This window comes from Conger conger, chromosome 1, assembly GCF_963514075.1.
Source record: "Conger conger chromosome 1, fConCon1.1, whole genome shotgun sequence".
Lineage (NCBI taxonomy): Eukaryota > Metazoa > Chordata > Actinopteri > Anguilliformes > Congridae > Conger > Conger conger.
Window position 1 is genome coordinate 8,115,733 of NC_083760.1, and position 19,218 is coordinate 8,134,950.

The 19,218-nt window shown below is 44.8% G+C and overlaps 1 protein-coding gene across 1 annotated transcript in view; it reads right to left on the reverse strand.

The window, feature by feature from the left end:
• alk (ALK receptor tyrosine kinase) overlaps positions 1-15,920 on the reverse strand; it is a 393,279-nt gene extending 377,359 nt beyond the window's left edge. The window contains exon 1 of the mRNA XM_061258633.1: positions 14,738-15,920. Coding sequence (XP_061114617.1) covers positions 14,738-15,470 — 733 coding nt within the window. The 5' untranslated portion in view covers positions 15,471-15,920. The remainder of the gene's footprint in view (positions 1-14,737) is intronic.
• Positions 15,921-19,218: the final 3,298 nt, after the last annotated feature.

Below are 19,218 nucleotides of genomic sequence, written 5' to 3' on the forward strand. Positions count from 1 at the left end.
CATCCTTGCACAAGTTTGCCCCTGAATCCGTTTTAAAAGATTCCCCTTCCCACAGTCTGCACACCAGGTGCCTATCGAAATGGTTACCGCGGTGACTGAAGAGCTGTTGAATCCCAGAGTAATTTCGGGCTTTCCGAGAACAGGAACGGGGCCGGGGAGGAAGCCCACCGCCAGGCCCGTCCGCGCGGGAGGGCCGAAAGCTCGACGAGATCCCTCTCTAATGGCCGCGGCTAACGGACGGGCGCTCTTTAATCAGAGTGAGAGCCAAAGCCACCCTTCAGCCCCGCGATGACTATTAATTTCACTTCTGCATTCATCTGGAGATGACGCTTTTCCCCCTCACTGCCTCTCCACAGTGCCGTGGCATTCATCACGGGGCTGATTGAGCTCTATTCAATGTGGAAGCAGTCAGGGGGAAAGATGAATGGACTGGTGTGTCCATCTCCCTCTCCCTCTCTCCCTCTCTCCCTCTCTCAAGGGCTGCTGGGCTCCCAGCCCCTCAAATTTCCATTAAGCCACTCAACTATTTTTGGGTTCCAAAAAATTATTTTTCAACTCAATAGGTTAAATCACAGAAATTTCACCACCTGCCTCTCTGGCCAGGATCTGAGGCAGAGTAACTATTTTAATTTTTTTATTTTTTTTTCTACTTCAGAGACTTACTTCACGGGGCAGTGAAAAGCTACCGACCGGATGAATGGAAATCCGTGGATACGACAGGAATCCCGCTTCTGGATCCAAAGGAACAGCAAGGAACACCACACACCCCTCCCCCCCCCCCCCCCCACACACACACTCTTTATCTTCCCCCTGTCCTCCCTCCATCTTGGCTCTGCCCGGGACCGGTTTCCTTGCAGGGTGACCTTGCAGGCTGCTTTGCCTGCCTCGCGCTACAGGATTCCGGACGAGCCCCCTCTGATCCATCCCGCGTCAGGAGCAATATTCCATCCCGAAAAACGAAGTGCCGAGCCAACCCCCCCCCCACAACCCCCCCCCAGGACTTCCTACACAATTGCTGATGTGTACACGGTTGTGCTGGTGCCAGTGCACGTACATCCCCCCCCCCCCCCCCCCCCGATCCTGTCATCGCTCGGTACTCCCAAAGACGTTAACGGAGGAAAGACGGCAATCTCGACGTTCAGCCCCTACTCCGCTTTAGCCGAGCCGTACGAGAGGTACGAAGTGCCGTGAGCATGCGTAGTCATGCGTAGTCTACCGTTCGTCTCTGAGAAAGGCTGGAGAAAGTGTAACGTATCAAGACACTGTGCATGTCCAACGGTGAACAAGTGCAAGATAAATACATTTATTTATCTGCTATATTTTGCCCAAATAAACATTACATTTCACACCTAACATTCCAGGCCAGGGCTAGTCAACTCCATGTGCTACACTAATTAGCTTATTATCTGAACCATTATCTCACTAATTACCTTATTATGTGAGCAGGTGAAATAATTACTGAAATCAGGTGGTGCAGCACTCAGTAGGAGCAAATACCTGCAAACACCGCGGCCCGCAGGACGTGGAGTTCAGCAGTGCCGTTGTAGGCGATCCGACAACGAGTGCAAACCCAGTAAGGACTCAAAAAGTATGGATCGACAGCTCACCATAAGAAATGTTCCCATAGGGAGCCATTGGATTTTGATTTTGGATTTTGATTTCTGGATTACCCTCTGTACCTTTTTGGACTGCCTAACTGTGTTTGGACTCTCGCTTGTGACATTGACCACGACTCTGATTATCCCTGCTGTTTCTTTCAGTCGGCGATTGACCCTGCCTGGTCCTGAATAAAAGCATCTACTCATCTGGCGGCAGTTGGTTGATTTGTCCTGAACCCTGACACCTTTAGATGCTGATAATTCTGCAGTTGCCAGGTATGTCACCATTTTCATTTCATTTCATTTTTATTTGTTCCTTTCATGAAAATGCACATTGCAGTATAAAGTTAACACACAAGTCCACAACACATCTGTCAAATTAATGCTTTTCATGATTGGAAAGGAGCAGAAAGAAGAATATAATTCTTATTTTTTGTCTGCCCCTTACTTGAACACAACATTCTTAGATGGTCTGCCTTTTCCATTAACCTACACCTTCACCCACACCATCACCTACACCCTTAATTCCAACAACATAAAACAAAATAACCTGTAAAATAGAAATCATATTCAAGTTCAAAACATTAATTTTAAAGTTAATTTTCATATGCATATTGTCTAATTTGTCTTTCTTTATACATTTTTTTAAACTGAAAGATATCTGTACAACCTTTTAAATCCTTCTGTTGAGAATTCCAAAGTTTGACGCCGCTAACAGAAACACACATTTGTTTTAAAGTGGTCCTAGCAACTAGCAAATTTCACACCGAGTCCCAAAGTTTCCCAAAAAGGGCACCAAGCACCCGCCCGTCCCCGGAGAGAGATGCTGCCTGTCAGTCACATGATCGCCCGACTCCCAATGAGGGGGGTGGCTGGCTGGCTTTTGATGAAAACAGAAAAGCGATCCGAGGAAGGTTCTCTCACGATCGTTAGTTTGGTATTCTTCGCTGATGAAGGCCTGATTATTTTTACATTACATTTTCGGCAGACGCGCTTCGGGGTTAAAGAGGCGTGCTTTCCGCGTGCGTTGCTCGGATCATTTAACAACACATTCAGTCGTGCGTTTTCATTACGGTACTTCCACCTTGTTCTCCATTCACAGCCCCGCTTCTCAAAAACGGAGAACCGAAAAAACAATCGAGTCAAGATATTAGAACCCGTCCGCTGAGTAGATATAAGGCTTCCTTCATCATCCGTCGCTGTCACCATGAAAAGCTCCCATTAGTAACTCGGTTCACGTTTCCAGATGGGGCCATTTTGTGTAGGGTGCGCGTGTTTCCCAGAGGTACTCCAGTTTCCTCCCACAGTCCAAGGACACGCGGTCAGGCTACCTGAAGAGTCTAATTGTCCTTAGGTATGACTGTGTGAGTGAATGAATGATGCGTGTGCGCCCCTGCGATTGCATTGGTGACCTGATTGGGTGGATACTCTCCCAGTGCATGCTGGGATATGCTTCACCCACCTCTACCCCCGTGGGCATTAACCAGCAATAAGTGGCTAATGGATGGATGGAATTCATGAACTATGAACTATGAAAGGTTGTTGAACTTGTGTGTGCTAGCTGCTAGCTCCTATATGTGAAGTTTGGACCCCCACTTAATAAATAAACATTACAGGGGAAAAACAAACCCTCTGACCGTTGCTTACCCGGTCGATGGACGCGTGAAGTCGTTCCGGCCCATTCCAGTCCAATTTGATCACGGAGGCGGCTATCGCAGAAAGCGGGCGGCTTATCGCGCCGGCGGTTTTGGGTCAGCAAATTTTTATTAATGATAAGCGAAACTCCGCGGCGCTATTGACGGCAGCATTGTCCGCCGGCCGAATAAATCCCCCGTCAGCCCGCCGGCTCGCTCCCCCCAGTCGTGCGTTTTCTCAAGACTGTTTTCTTTCTTTTTCTTTTTTTTTTTTTTCCCTAGAGCTAAAGGACTAGAAAGGTCAAAAAACTGTTTAGAAGAAAGCAGCGCGGGGCCCCGTTCCACAGATCTGGGGCCACTGGAGGTTGTCACGGAGCCATCCAGCTCGCGTGGGGAGAAGTCACAGAGCCGGCAGAGTCGTTTGAAGGCTGCCGTCTTCGCTCTCATTTGCATCCCCGCGGTGCGGCTGCCTGACCTATTGCCTTTTTGTCAATTACCTGCCTGACAGAGACAAGGCCGCAGCCTATACCCAGTCCAGGGCCTTCATGATAAAACCTGGCAAAACGCCACAATTCTGTCACCCCCCCTCCCCCCCACGCACAGTCCATTAAAAACTGGATACTTACACATTTTATGTAAATGGTTTTGCGGTCGTCGGTGTTTGACGGATAGGTTCATGTTTTGATTGAGTGTAGCCCTGCGATGGATTGGCAACCAGTTCCTGCCTCCCATCAACTGGCAAATGTAAATAGTAAATGGGCTGCATTTATATGGTGCTTTTATCCAGAGCGCTTTACAATTGATGCCTCTCACCCATTCACACACACACAGACACCAACATCAATAGGCCATGCAAGCTACCAATCAGCTCGTCGGGAGCAATTGGGGGTTAGGTTGAGGCAGGTTTAATCGTCATCACTGTGCTTTTACTGTGAGATAAGCAGTATAAAAATGCAATGTATTATTATTATGTGGTCACTCCACAAAGTACTGCCCACCACAAGGTGAACATCCATCTCTGCTGACCACCTCCCCTGGGTGCCCACCTCATCCCTGCCCCTGCCCAGGCACCTGCTCTCACACCTATGGCCGTTAGGTGTCTTGCTCAGGGACACTCGACACACCCTTGTCGACCCCTATGTGACACTATGCATGCTGACATAGACTCCAGGCCTGCTGAGACCCTGACCAGGGATAAGTGGGTTAGGTAATGGATGGATGGATGGATGGATGGATGGAGCAGGGCATACTGAGCAGAACTGGGCTGAAATGGGCCCAGTTCTTGGATGGACGCTGGTGAAATGACTTTGACAGGTCCCACCCCTGTGGCTGGCTCTAGGGAAAAAACAAAATGTACGCCACCCCGGTGTGAACAACAACACCTGATAGGCAAATGCAAAGTGACTAACCGCCAGGGCGATACACTCCACTTTCTGCTAAGTGAAGGGGACTGCTGTCTATCTGAGGCTGACAGTATAAACAGACATTTTAAAGAAAGAGATCTCAAACCAACACTAAGAAATAAGCAGAGAGGAATGATGATTGATGTTTTCATTTTTGCGCGACGCAGAAAACACTTGTGTTAGACTTTAGGCAGACGCCCGTCACTCAGCACTTGATTTAAGGCACGGCGTAATCTACATGCTCGAATGTACACCAGGAGAGCACAGTCCTAAGTCCCCAGCACTGGCTCCCCCCCCCCTCAAACTCCTACAAGCACCTCCTACCCACTGCACATATCAAACCAGGTCCACCTTCACTATAACTGAGCACACAACGTGGCTGTCACCAGGGCCTCAGCCGCAAATTATCTGACCAAATGTATTGATAGGGTTTCGACCAATGCACTGTAGTTTGTAACAAAATGAAAATTGGGCCCGGGACAAAATGTCCCAGTACCCCTAATGGCGGCCCTGGCTGGCAAAAAATGAAATGTCACCCCCTTCGCCCAGCGCTATGTTCATTTCAATCTGTACAATACTATCAGCGTCTAGGCATCTGTATGATGAAAACTTCCAGCAAGATGTGGGTCTGGATCCACAAGGCCACAGGGAAGTGAACACAGTGTACTATTTCCAGAGATCTGGGGTTGGGGCCGGGGGGGGTGGGGGGGAGGGGGATTATCGCTGAGCAGTGTCTCTCGAATTGCCCTGCTATTCTCCTGTCAATGTGGAGCACATCCCATTATCTCTGTTCGCTGTGTATACAGCCCTGTACGACGCGGTCGGCTGTTAGCCGGCCCCATTAAAGATGATACGGACGTTTGAAATGCAGCAAGGTAAACAGCGCTTTTCTGAAAAGCTCTAACGTGTCAGAGGTGGGGTGTTTCCGTGCCGACGAACGAGGCGTGGCGACACATGGGTTTTAACATGTTGTAACACATCTCTGAGACCCTGCGTGCCACCTTTACCCACAATGCACCGCGGCGGAATTATAAACGTGCGCAGCCTTGAGGTTGGTTTGAATGGCGTCTTGGCTCCATTGAGCTATTGTCAACACGGCTGGTGCACCTCACGCTCGCGCCTTTGTGTAACAGCTCTGCTTCTGTTGCCATGGGCGCGCACTGCCAGAAGCACACACATGTACGCACACACGCACATATGCACCTACTGGTATACACGCACTTACAGACACACTCACGCACATATGCACATACTGGTATACACGCACTTACAGACACACTCACACACACGCACATATGCACATACTGGTATACACGCACTTACAGACACACTCACACACACGCACATATGCACATACTGGTATACACGCACTTACAGACACACTCACACACACGCACATATGCACATACTGGTATACACGCACTTACAGACACACTCACACACACGCACATATGCACATACTGGTATACACATACTTACAGACACACTTACACACACGCACATATGCACATACTGGTATACACGCACTTACAGACACACTCCCACACATGCAAGCTCGCTCACACACATACACAAACAGTGCTACGCACGTATATGCTCACCTATGCACACACATATACATTTACGGGGTACACACACACACACACACAGGCATGCACACATGCATACACACACACACAGACAAACAGACACACAAACACACACAGACATGCACAGACACACACACATGCACACACTCTCACACACAGACAAACACACGCACAAAGAAAAAGGAGAAAAAACTTGCCATTTGTTCACAAAAACAATAGAATCGTTATTAAAAAGAGGAACTTTACAGAACATACAGAAAAACCACCAACATATTGATTAATTTATGATGGAAATATGGCAAGTTGTCTCCACACCATGAATCTAGGGCAGCACTTGCAGAGATTGATGTTCGAAAATTTTGTGATGTTCATGAAGTAAGAGAAGATAAAAACCCACCAGCCAGTTTTACCAACTGCCCTCATCCCAGTGCCATGTCCGAGCAAGATCTTGGCCAAAGCCCCTGGGTCATAATTATAACTTCAGACATAAGTGAGCTGGAGAAACATGAGTATGATGTAAATTTCACACCCAGTGCAGAACGGGCCTAGGGGGCTCTGCTTCTCCATGGCGAGATCAGATACAATAACATTTATAAGGGTAGCTGCCCTTTGAAATCAGCACTGAGCCGGCTCCGTTTCATCAGCCAGTAACTTCAATGACGGTGCTTTTAAAATATTACAGTCATTAAAGTTAATAATAATGTAGGCAGTCGACCGGCAAAGATATTAAGAGTTGATCAATTAAATTTGAGTATATCGGGCATGAGTAGTAATCCCACAACCTGTTTAACACCACATTGTGAAGTGCGATTTCCTCTGAAATGGGCTATAAGTCAACGTGCGTCTTATAGGTGAGAACGGGCGGATATAAAACTTAAAATCATAACAATTATCGCAGGGCTTATTCTGCGTCTGACGCATGTGTGCCATCTACAATAGTGCAAGCGATATCAGTAATTGCTATCTTGTTAGGAAAAGAAATTACTCGCTGTTAGAAAGTGTTCATGCAGGCTTGTCGGTTCGAGAGGAAGGTGAGGTTGTTGTTGTCGGAGTTATCTCGGAAGCTGATAAACCGGTGTCTTAGCAGCCCCAGTTCCTTGCTGATAAATTTCCCTGTCATTCTGACTCACCATACTCACTTCTTTGGGGACTCCTAACTTATTTTTTATCAGACAAACTTTTTTTAATGCTACAGTATTGAAAAAGTTAGTTTTCAAAACAATGTCCGGATACAGTTTTTTGGTCACGAATGCCAGTGCTTCAGCTCCTAAATCGAGCGTTTCGTAAACATCTTTGACCCTGTCTGCAATGAGGCAGAATGATCGCAGCCCTTGTTATCCATCAAACAAGACATGAAAACATTAATATAATTTGATATGGAGAGATATAATTATACTCTAATTTAGACTTAATAAATGTCCAAACAATAGACATACTTTTATCAAATCTAAGCACTTTGAGATGATTATAATACCATTCCGTTTTCCTTCATTACCTGAAACAAATTAAGTAAAAACAATACACTGGCAAGGTCCATTGTTTACATAATACTTAATTTGTAACAAAATCAATTGTAAGCGTATCTTGTAATAGTTACACAGTCAATTACGGAGTCTGCCAGGGAGAAGAATGGAATTTGAGCAGCCTCACAGTAGAGACGGTCGTACTGTGTTATACATCTCATCCCTATTCTACCGCAAGATGTCAACAGGACAAACCTCCAACATTTTGGGTTAACCACCGTTTCAACAACCAACCAACCACCGTCATATTGATAGATAGATAGATCATTGCGTTATTGATATAGTGCTTTTCTAGACACTCAAAGCACTTTACAGTGATGAGGGCAACAGTCGCCTCAACCACCACCGATGTGTAGCACCCACCTGGGTGAAGGCCGGCTGCCATTTTGTACCACACACCAGCTGATGTGCTGATAAGGCGATGATTAGGCTGTCAGGATTGAAAGAGCCAGGTTGGGAATTTATCCCAGACACCGGGCAGCCCCCTACTCTCAAAGAGTGTCATGGGATCTTTAACGGCCACAGTGAGCCAGGACCTTGGTTTAACGTCTCATCCCAAAGACAGAGTCCCCGTTACTTCCCGTAGGGAAGATCGCCCCCTACTGGCCCACCAACACCACATCCAGCAGCAGCTCAGTTTCCCCAGGAGGTCTCTTGTCTAACACACTAACCAAGCCCACACCTGCTGAGCTTCGGCCAGTTGGCAGGAGCAGGGAGCGCGATGGTACGCGGGCTGCGGGCGAACGATCCCGTTGCTTGTCAAATTAAGCTGCGAGCTAGCGGTTTTTTTTTTTGCTACCCGCCTCGCTGAAATTAACCAACCGTGCAAACACACCTCGCTGGGAATCCTCCCGGGCCACGGCCCTCTAATGTTCCGTCACAGTCACAGCCCATTTTTCAGGTTAAGAAGGTCGTCTTTCATGTCTACGTTAGCGGCCGACCGGAGGAAGAAGACCCGGGCCTGGGGACCTGCACTGCTCAGAGCGCAGAACTTAAGCTTAAAGCAGCAGAACCGAGCCGGAACCCCGCGCGGGGGTGGCGGGGGGGGGTGCGGAAAGAGGATCGTACCATTCCGCCGCCGCGCCAGGGGTGGGCCAGGGTGGCCGGTTAGGCAGGCCGGTTCGACAACGCCATAACCATTTCTCTTGTGTTCGTGACGTCTCATTCAGCGTAGGTTCTGCTGTTCCTTAACTACAGTGCGGTTGGCGATAGACGATGTTTATCCAATTGCTGACGCAGAAACGCATTTCGCTTTATTGACGCATTACTAACGCGGGTTTACGCTAATAGCCGCACGTAAATATAAGCATGACTGTCTTAACTCTGGATTGTGAATTGTGTACATTTTCACCTGATATAACTTGCCCAGACTTGTGGGAAGCACACATGCTGTTGTGTGTTATACACTCCACGAGACTGGGACAGCAAACTACAACGCACAGCAGCCGGTAATTTGAGGCCCAATGCACCTCTCGCTGAGAGCAACCGGTCACCGGCAGGTGTCCGAGTAGAAGCTTGGGGCAGTTTCTGCAGATGAATTGACTGGTTCTGACTGGCCCGAGCCACCAGCGAGCTGCAGCGAGATGATGCTATTTCTGCCTTCCTGCTTCAGGCTCTAATGATACAGCCCCATACCCCCTCAACTTGCATTGTCTACGCAGTAAAGTTCAGCCTGAATTCAGGACAGGTCAAGCTACACCTCTCAGAACCAGTGCTCACTTTTGGTAATTGCGACTTTTGATAATGCATTTCCATAATGCCTTGTCCTTTCATTCATTCCGGTGCTTTTGATTTCTCCTTCAAAAAAAAACTGCAATGTACAATGGCATCAAAAAAAAAAAAAAACTAAACACTGAACTAGATTTAAATGTCCCTGCAGTCCCGGTGAAAACTGGTCCCAGATGTTTTATCCCTAATAATCTGAGTAGAGCCATGTTTCAGGGACAATCGTTTACTTCTCAATCTCATTGATTATAAGGATACATATATAATGAACCCCCAAGCCATTTCACTGGGTATCGATTTTGCCATTAACGCCTGATTGATACAAGCTTTAAATGTCAAGCGCTCATCGATTCCCAGCAGCCTCCAGGTGCTGGGCGCACTGTGGCCACCTTTAACGGTACGCAACATCCTTTAACGGTACGCATCATCCTTTAATGGTACGCATCATACCTTTAATGATACGCATCATCCTTTAACGGTACGCATCATCCTTTAACGGTACACATCATCCTTTAACAGTACGCATCATCCTTTAACGGTACGCATCATCCTTTAACAGTACGCATCATCCTTTAACGGTACGCATCATACCTTTAACGGTACGCATCATCCTTTAACGGTACGCATCATCCTTTAACATTACGCATCATACCTTTAACGGTACGCATCATCCTTCAACGGTACGCATCATACCTTCTCATCTAACACTGGGTCAAACCCATGTTATTCTTCTAAAAATTTATATTTTATTCCTCTACGCCAGAGGTCACCATCCCTGGTCCTGAAGAGCTACTGGGTCTGCTGGTTTTTGTTTTCACCTTAAAATCAGCACCCTGTTGAGACCCAGGTAACCAGGTGAGGTGAGTCAGCTGTGTAAAATCATCCACTCTAATTGATTAATTAAGTACAGAGTAACAGCAAAAACCAACCGTAGAAAGCTCATATAAATGCTGTGTGCATTGATGCTCCATTAAAAAACTGACCTGCAAAACAAGATGGTAAATATTCTGTTTGAAGGATTATGTTGCTTAAAAAAACATTTGATCACAAAAAAAGGTAAAAATAACTGAACTGCAGCTTGTGTCAAAGAGTGCTTTGCAGAACATGCCTTGTGTAATACACATTTCCCAGTACTGTAAGGCAGCTGTTGTAGAGCAATTAGGAAGACCAGAGTATTTATGAAATCCTTGCGCATTGCTACAACGTGGAATCAAGTGGTGCCCTTATGCTGTTTGACAAGCATGCTTATATCACGTTTATGCCTCGCAAAACTGCCCAGGTTTCCGGTTTATGTGAGGGAAAATTTAGAATTTATTTAGCTGCTTGTAATATCAGGCAGTTTGGTGCAGTGGATAGCGGTCGCCTCACAGCAAGAAGGTCGCAAGCGTTCTGCATGTTCTCCCAAAGTCCCGGGGGGTTCCTCTGGGTACTCAGGTTCCCTCGAAACAGTCCAAACACACGCAGGCTAATGGGAGAGTGATAATTGTCCATAGGTATGAGTGAGTGTGTGAGTGAGTGGTGTATGTGTGTGTGTGTGTGTGTGTGTGTTCATGTTCATGTCATGGCACAGTAGGATAGACACCTAGGATAGACATTCTATTAGCTTGCACGGAGTATCTGCAAAATGCATTAGGCTGTTAGGTAGTTGTCTAATGTAAGTAGCCAATGGATTTTTCTGTTGACTCCATTTCCTCTTTTGCTAAAAAGAAAATAAATAAATAAAAATAATAAAAACATATCAAAGCAGAGTACAGTTGGTACAGCAAGTTACCGGCCAATATCTTGTTTTAAATGTCTCGTGAAACTTGTGACAGCCCATGCATAAGAGTTGAAAGTAACTGTGTGCGGAGATATAAAACCCAATTAACCAATGAAGGTATTCCTGCTTTTCGTTTAGGCGTTCTACTCTTTGAACACCAAACTTTCAGCGTCCACAGGGAGAGCGGACATTTTTCTTGCTTTTAAAGTTTCTTTTTAAGTTTCTTTTTGATGAGAGGATGTTGTGCAGCTCACGCTGTGGGGACAGCGGGTACCGAGAGGAGGAAACAGGCTCCGTGTGAAAAGGTGCGATGGTGACTCAGAGGGGTAAAGTTTGCGATAACTGAAAGAGACAGTTCCCAGAGAGTGTGTTGTAAACCTGAGACAGGCGTCAGTGCTCCAGTTTGAGCCCGGGGTGTCGAGTGGAGCCTCCTCTGTCGGTCGTGAGGCAGAAAAGCAGCACAAACCGCGTCCATAATGAAGAAAAGACAGCCCATGTAACAAGAAGAACGAGGATACATAACGAGTCTAGATAATGTGGATACCAAAGTATGGTATCTTTTGGAATACTCTATTTAATGTGCTGCCACTTGTGTTGAAAAATGTCGCACAGTGACAGCCAGGGTAATCGAGGCAGGGTTAAAACAGGCTGTGATATATCCATGTTCTGGTGATAAACTTCATGAATTCATTAACTGAGCTACTTGGGTCCTTTTTGACACCAGCACATTTATATGTCATGCTATTTATATTTTCGCTTTAAAAACACACTGCCTGTGCAGTTGGGTTGCTAGGCAATTTGTCAACCGGCAATTGATGGAACTTTCTTGAAATGAAAAGTGTTTTCCCCCGGGATCTGATAGGTGTTATACTAGACAATGCTCTTTTGCCATTAACCGCTTACTGCTGTTTCCCTTAACAGGCGGATGCGATGCCAGGGCTGTATTTGATCATATGACTGCTTTTTCAAGACACATGACCGTTGAAATGCCTTGTGGATTCCTAGGCGTTTCGATGGGTTATCTATGGGGCGCCTTAGTCCATAATGGGTTAAGTAAGAAGTCATCGTACAGTGACATCATCCCTTAAGGGAGAGGACTCTATCCTCAAAAGAAAAATATGACATTCAGGGCCAGAGATTAATTTGGTGTATCTAGTTCAGTAATTACATGCATCCACTCCTGCACGAATTGGCTCATTAAGAAATCAATTTAGCGCTATATCCTTTTTGTACATAAACACAATTCCCACCCTTCGTTCTGGCCGGAGGACTTTCTGGTCAATCCGTCTCTGTGCCAGACCTCCTCACGTTCGTACCCTCACTGAGGGACCTTCAATTAAAAAAGCTCAATATGGTCTGCTGATGCACAGACTGGCTAATGATAAAAACATAGTAATTGAGATAGCTTAGCTCATCTCCAAATTGTAAACAGAAGCATTAACTCAGTGCCAAACAGAAGGGCACGCAGATAGATAGATAGACAGATAGACTGACAGATTACATAATATTTAAATAAATACTAAATCATTAATCATTAATTACATAATAATTTTTGAAGAATAATTGGGTATAATACAGACATACGACCTCTGGAGGCACCCCACGGTAGAAGCTTTGGTGTTATTTGAAGTCCCCAAAACCAGTGAATGTCCCATATTGGCAGGCCTTTGGCAACTTACCTTAAATATCTTTCATCACATACAAAATCTGTCTGGGTTTTCGTGCATGTCGAAATCATGCAACAAACTAAAACAACCTTAGAAATTGAACTACCCCTTTAAGTCAGAGACAAACACTGTGGTTTTGTGACGTTTGGGCTAACCTGCTGGCCTGAAGAGCTTGATCCATCTTCTGATATTCTCAGGAGGCCTTCAGCTAGCCACTGGGTCGTAACCCTGATCAAACCATGTGTGAACACCCAACATGTGAAGAGTATGTGTGAACTATAAAAATGATCACAAATCAGCTGAGAGCGAGAAAAGTGAGATGACCTACGTATATCCATATATAACCATAGCTATGTTTGCTATGTTTTGTTTTCGCATGTGAAAATTGTTGTTCACATTTGACAAAGTCTGGAAAGTGATTTTCACATGATTTCATGTGACAAGTTTTGTTTTTGCATATGGAATCAATCGCATGTAAAAATGTCCAGTTCACATGTGAATTTCATAAGACAAGCACGCTGGGTTGTAAAGCTGCTGAAATGAAGTGACTCTTGCAGGCAAGTTATATTATGGTTGTTTTTCTTACCCACTTCAATGTAGCTAATGATATTTTTTCTCTATTCAGCTTCAACCAAGAAAAAGCCTTATTTTTTATATCTGGGGGAATGCGCGGTCTAAATACTTTAGGGGGTTGGGGAAGGGGTGTGCAGTTATACACAAAATAAATGATTCCTCAGTGGAATGTACAGTCCACCGCACTCATAACCCCCTCCAGGCGCACACACTGTGCTGCCTTTATTATTCTGGAAATGCGTTTCTGTGATTTTTATTTCGGCAAATTAAGATGAAGTCATTACAGTTATAATGCGTTAGCTAGTTCCATTGGCACGTCTTTTAGCGTGGAAGACTGGAGGGGGCTGAGAGCAGTTGATTTATTTTATATCGACTGGGTGTGTTCAGAAAAAACAGCATGTCTTTAAAACAGCATGAATAATAATAATAATAATAATAATAATAATAATAATAATAATAATAATACATCAACTGTGTGTTCTCGAGGGACAAAATTATCAACATGGTCAGCATTCAGAGATTTCTCAAGGTACATCATACATTTACACAATAATCGTATACTTCACCTGTAGAGCCATGTCCCTAGCAAGCGAGTTTGCAACGTGATTACAAATCTATAATAGCATACCTATAACCACCTCAATAACGCCACCATACAATTATTTATTTTCCAACTCCGGTAAATTGTGCACCTATCAACAGCGATTTATTTTCAATTACTTTTGGAGCAGGTTATCTGATGAAGGAATTATTCGAGAATACCGAAATATTGCACCATCAATGGAAACATACGTGTGTCGTGCGTTGGGCTATAACACAGGATGTTATTGTCATCTAATGTAGGAGTGGAAATAATGGAGCGTTTAATTCGTTATTTCGTTATGCTCTGTACATGGCGAGCAAAGACGTGCCTGAATTGTATAAACAGGATTTCATATGGGAGCCTGAAACTTGCGCCACAGTGCCACCACTCTGCTGAAACATTTTTACACAAGGATGAATGTTTGAACGCTTTTTCGCACATAACCAGGCTCCGCGCATAATACACAAAAAGCAGACCAACTGAAATACTTGGGAAACGCGGTAGTGTTTATCAGGGCATTGCACACAACAGCACAAGGCAGCATGAACATGACAAATCTGCGTCGAAGGCGAAAATATAACTTTGTCCGGGTACAGCCCGTTCTGTCGCGTCTGTGGCTGTAGCTGTAGTCATTGCAACTGACGCAGTTTAAGCAACGGGAGAGAATGAAAAGTGTGTCTTACCACGGGAGGCGATCTCAAGAAAGAGGCGGGGATCTGCCGCTCTGATCGCGGCTGAGTACTTCTCTTCCTTTCCCGGAACCTGCGCTCGTTTCTCGGGCATGATCCGGACCCTCAGCCTGCCCCCTTCGGCTCCAAGCCACCATTCCAAAATGCTGCTGAGGTCCAGCTCCATGAAAGAAAACGGGGCATCATCTTCGCTTGTCAGTCCACCGCACAACGTCCGGACCAGTTCTTCCCCCACCTCTACGACAACTTGGTTAGTTTTTCGAGCCAACCCCAAATTCAGAACGTTGGACAGCGGTCGCTTGTGCCTGAAAGGGAGCTGTCCAGTGCCCGTGACATTCTCCTTCTCTAAACCGTCCGATTCCGCCAAATTTGTCTCAAGTAAACTAGATACGATTTTTTGCAAAGGTATGCAGTGCATCCTCAAGTTAGACCGCACCGAATAGCATCCATTAAAATTTCGGCAATCCCCGTTCAGCGGGCGCTTTACGAAAACAGACAGGTAGTTCCGCAAGAGAGCAGGGATTGCGAAATCCACCGACAGATTTTTCCTCTTAAGTCTGGAATTGTAGGTTTGGTTGGTGTCCTTTTTGCTGCTAGTATCCCCACTGTTATTGATGAACCCGGCGGTAGGGAGAGTTTCCCCCGTTGTGGTCTTTTGCGAGACACACCGCAGTTCGGCTAGAAAAGCCGCAGATAAAATAAACAAGTAAAATTTCCCTGTCGTCATGGTTTTTATCCGGATTGTTTTGGGCGCTGATGTTGCTTTTCTCACCGTTTGTGTCTCCTCCACGCACGCAGAACAAAATCCAATCCTAAATCAATGATCATGCAGGCTAAACAGTCGCCTATTGCCACTGCGCCCGATTGTATATGTGCTCGTTTCAATTTTGTTTTGCTAAAGCGCTGCCTACCGCTGTTCCCCCTTTCCTGCCATGGGTACGTGGCATCTTTCCTTCACAAGTTTTTTTTCTCCCGTTTGTAGTGTGCATGCACCCACCGGTCCGCTTATTGAAACACGCTGTTTGATATTCCTCCCCGGTCTTCGCCAGTGTTCGTCAAAGGATCCTTGTGTCTGTCTCGTGGCACAGTGGTAGAAATACAAGTAGTTTGTCAGCGAATGGAAGCAGTAGCACGCATTGCCCTCAAAATCTCCCAAAGACTCCGCCAGTGAAGCTCGTATCCCTTCGACCCAAATGCTCGACAAAAAAAAAAAACCGCACTCGTGTGAGTGCAAACGTTTAAGTTTAATATAATTACATCCACTACCAACGTTGAATCACATTAGCTTAGCTAAGTTGCGAGTTGGTTGACGTCAAGCGTAACTTTATGTTTATCCAAAAATTGTGCGCATATGACGTTGATCTTTTTTATATCTCACCTGTTTCGCCTGCCAGGACGGATTTTTCCTTTTTTTATTTCGATTTATTCTTTCGAATGGCTGTAGTCTTCACCGCAGCACCGTGGATGCGTCTTTTCTGCATCAGACATCGCTTCCACGTTCCAAATACTATATATCCGATCGTAAACTCACTTCTACATCCCTTTGACGTCAGCGCCAGGCTGTTGCCCCGATTTTGAGACTGTATGTATCCCACACAAGCATCTTCGTTCATGTACCAAATGAGCCTTCTGAGGTTTTTTTGGGGGTTTTTTTTCGGAAATTACGGAGCCATATCTTCTATGGTGTGGCAAAGCTCTATAAAGTGCCCGAATCACATCCAGATTTAGCTTGCAGACTGCGAGGCAGTGCCATTCTGGAATCCGTCCTTAATGAATATCAATGAATCCGCGCACACAAATGGTTCAGTTCATACTCTGGCGCATCTCTCTGCCTTGTCGTAAATTCCTTGACAGGAGTTTCGTGATTCGGCTGGTCTCACATAGGCTAGGCTAGCGCCGAGAGCAAGATGCATAAAAATTGGAAGGGCGAGGGGTGCCGAAAAAGGACAACCACTGCTTTTATTTGAATGTGTCACTAGGGCTGTCCCCTACGCCCCAGTATTGCTCTCTGAGGACAAACGCGGTACATCTAAAGCAAATGGACAGGAAGTTACTCAAATCCAACATCACCTGTCTATTGCTGTTGGAAAATATGTTTCCCTTTCTTATGTTTTCTGAAATTTGTAGTGCGACCTACAGGGCTTTTGAAGGTGGGGTTCGTGTATCATAATACAATTAAGTAAACCACAGTTGACAAATTACAGGTACCACATTTCAGTAAGTCAATTGTATATTATTTTTAAATCATCATATTCGTTTTAGTCAGACCAGGACTAGCATATGGAAATTAGTTTGAGTATATATATATATATATATATATATATATTTTTTTTTTTTTTTTTTTTTTTTTTGCATACCAACGCACTTGACTAGGCAAGTTCAGACCCAGAAGTTCAAAGACACAAGCTGATCTTTATTTGGATATAAACACACAAATTGCACAATGTCCCAAATGTTTATATTGGCTTAAATGCACTTGAAATACACTTACATTCGACTGAAACAGAAACAACCAATAAATCTTAACCAATTATTGAATAATTCGTCCAAAGTATTTTTTGTGGGGTCTTGCCCGTCTGTAAAGAATGCCGCGATATGGATATAAGTTTTCAACGAATTAAAACTGCAAAAAAGGTTTGTTTTTATTTTGTATTTATTCTTTTTTATATATATATATAATATATTTTTGTCCGCTAGATGGCGTGAAAGGCAGATCACACATCCGATTTCTATTTTATTATGAATAAAACAATTAGCCTAACTCGTTCATACTTTCACAGTGTTACATTTTTTTAATAAAAATTAATGACTTATTAAATTGGATTTAGGCTCAATTATCCTTTTGGTAAACCCGCCCTATCACAATAGCTTGAGGAATATTGCATTCCGATTTGGGGGTGGGGGAGTTGATGACCAAACATTTTTCAGAGTTTGACTTCCACTACTTTTGTTACTAAATGTACTTAGCTAAAGCTGTGTACAAACGCTGCCATTACCATTCGACAGGCGCCCTGAACTGCAATGTAAAAAAATGACACCCTTATTTACGCAATGCAATTAACGCAAATTAACAGATTAATCAATAATATTATGTGTTATACCAATTGATTGAATTCCTAAATTATATTTATTGAAAAATAATATTTGTAATCTGTTGCCTTACTTGTTTTCGGTAGATGTCGTCTTTCATCTTTTACAGTGTCCATTGTGTGGACGTCATTCCGATCGCTACACTCTTTGGCTTATCTCCACATAGGAACCCTTTTTAGTTATTTAGTTCTCTACTTTCTTTATTGGATCTTCTATCACAGGTGTGATGAACTAAGAACCCTTGAACTAAATAGGGTCGTCCTACTTCTGTTGAATCACTGGGTTCCTTACGGAACCATTTTTGTTTGAGAATGTGCAGTGCTGATGTGTCTTCAAATATGAGCAGCATTTGGTTAAATAGCAGGTTCCCCTTTGCAATGCTACAGTGTTGTGAGGACTTACAATTTGATTAGCGGATCGATCTGTTGACAAAGAGCATTTGGCCATTAATTCAACACAGTAAGCGCGGGGTTCGCCATAAGTGTCACTGGAGCAGAGCTACAGTCTTAGAGGGAGTGAAGGTTGAATAGCAACGCTAATTTGAACAGCATGCAGCTTTGCCGCGGCAGAAAGCTTGGTATGGTTCTTATATTGATTTCAGAATGAGTACAGGTCTGTTGCTCTAAATTGAACTTTATGAATGAGTTATTTACGTGGGCTCGTCGTTGTTATTGACAACCCTGCCAGACTCTGTGATATATGATATAACTCGTCCTCTCGACGAGTGAAGCCACACATCCCGTTGTCAATCGAGTGGATCTATCGGGAGATTGACTGTCCCGAAATGAAGGCTGGCACTTTCCACCTCTTTATTGTCCTTAACAAGGCATCATCAGCGAAACCGGGTGCTGATTCTGCTTCGTTTTTATATTACGTTCAAAACAGATTCGGTTTGTATCGAATTGCCTTTAGCCTAGAGATTCCATATTGCCATAACTGCGTCTTGGTCAGACTTTATCCGTTCGGCTTCCCTCCAGGCGGTTCTGCCACCGCAGTCCATAACCCGTGGATTCTGAAAATCGCGCAATCTCCAGAGGTTTGCACTGATGAAATGAGCTCCTTGTGCTGCTTGCTCCTTGGAGACCAGGCTACCCTGTTTTCATTACGCACGATTCAAAGGATACTGCATATTTTATCGTGCGCCTGGAGGGTTGGGGTCATTAACTGTATTTGCAGTGTTTATGGAGAGCTTGCCCACAACTGGCTGTCTTATCATGTAAATCAACTAAAGCACAGAAATGCAACTGAACACAGACACATGCCCAGACAGACAAGTAGAAGCACACACAAGCGAATGCATGCACGTACCTGAAAACTCGAAAACACACATGCAATGTACGCACAGCCACATCTACCATGGAGACACTATGAATGGGTTTGCATTG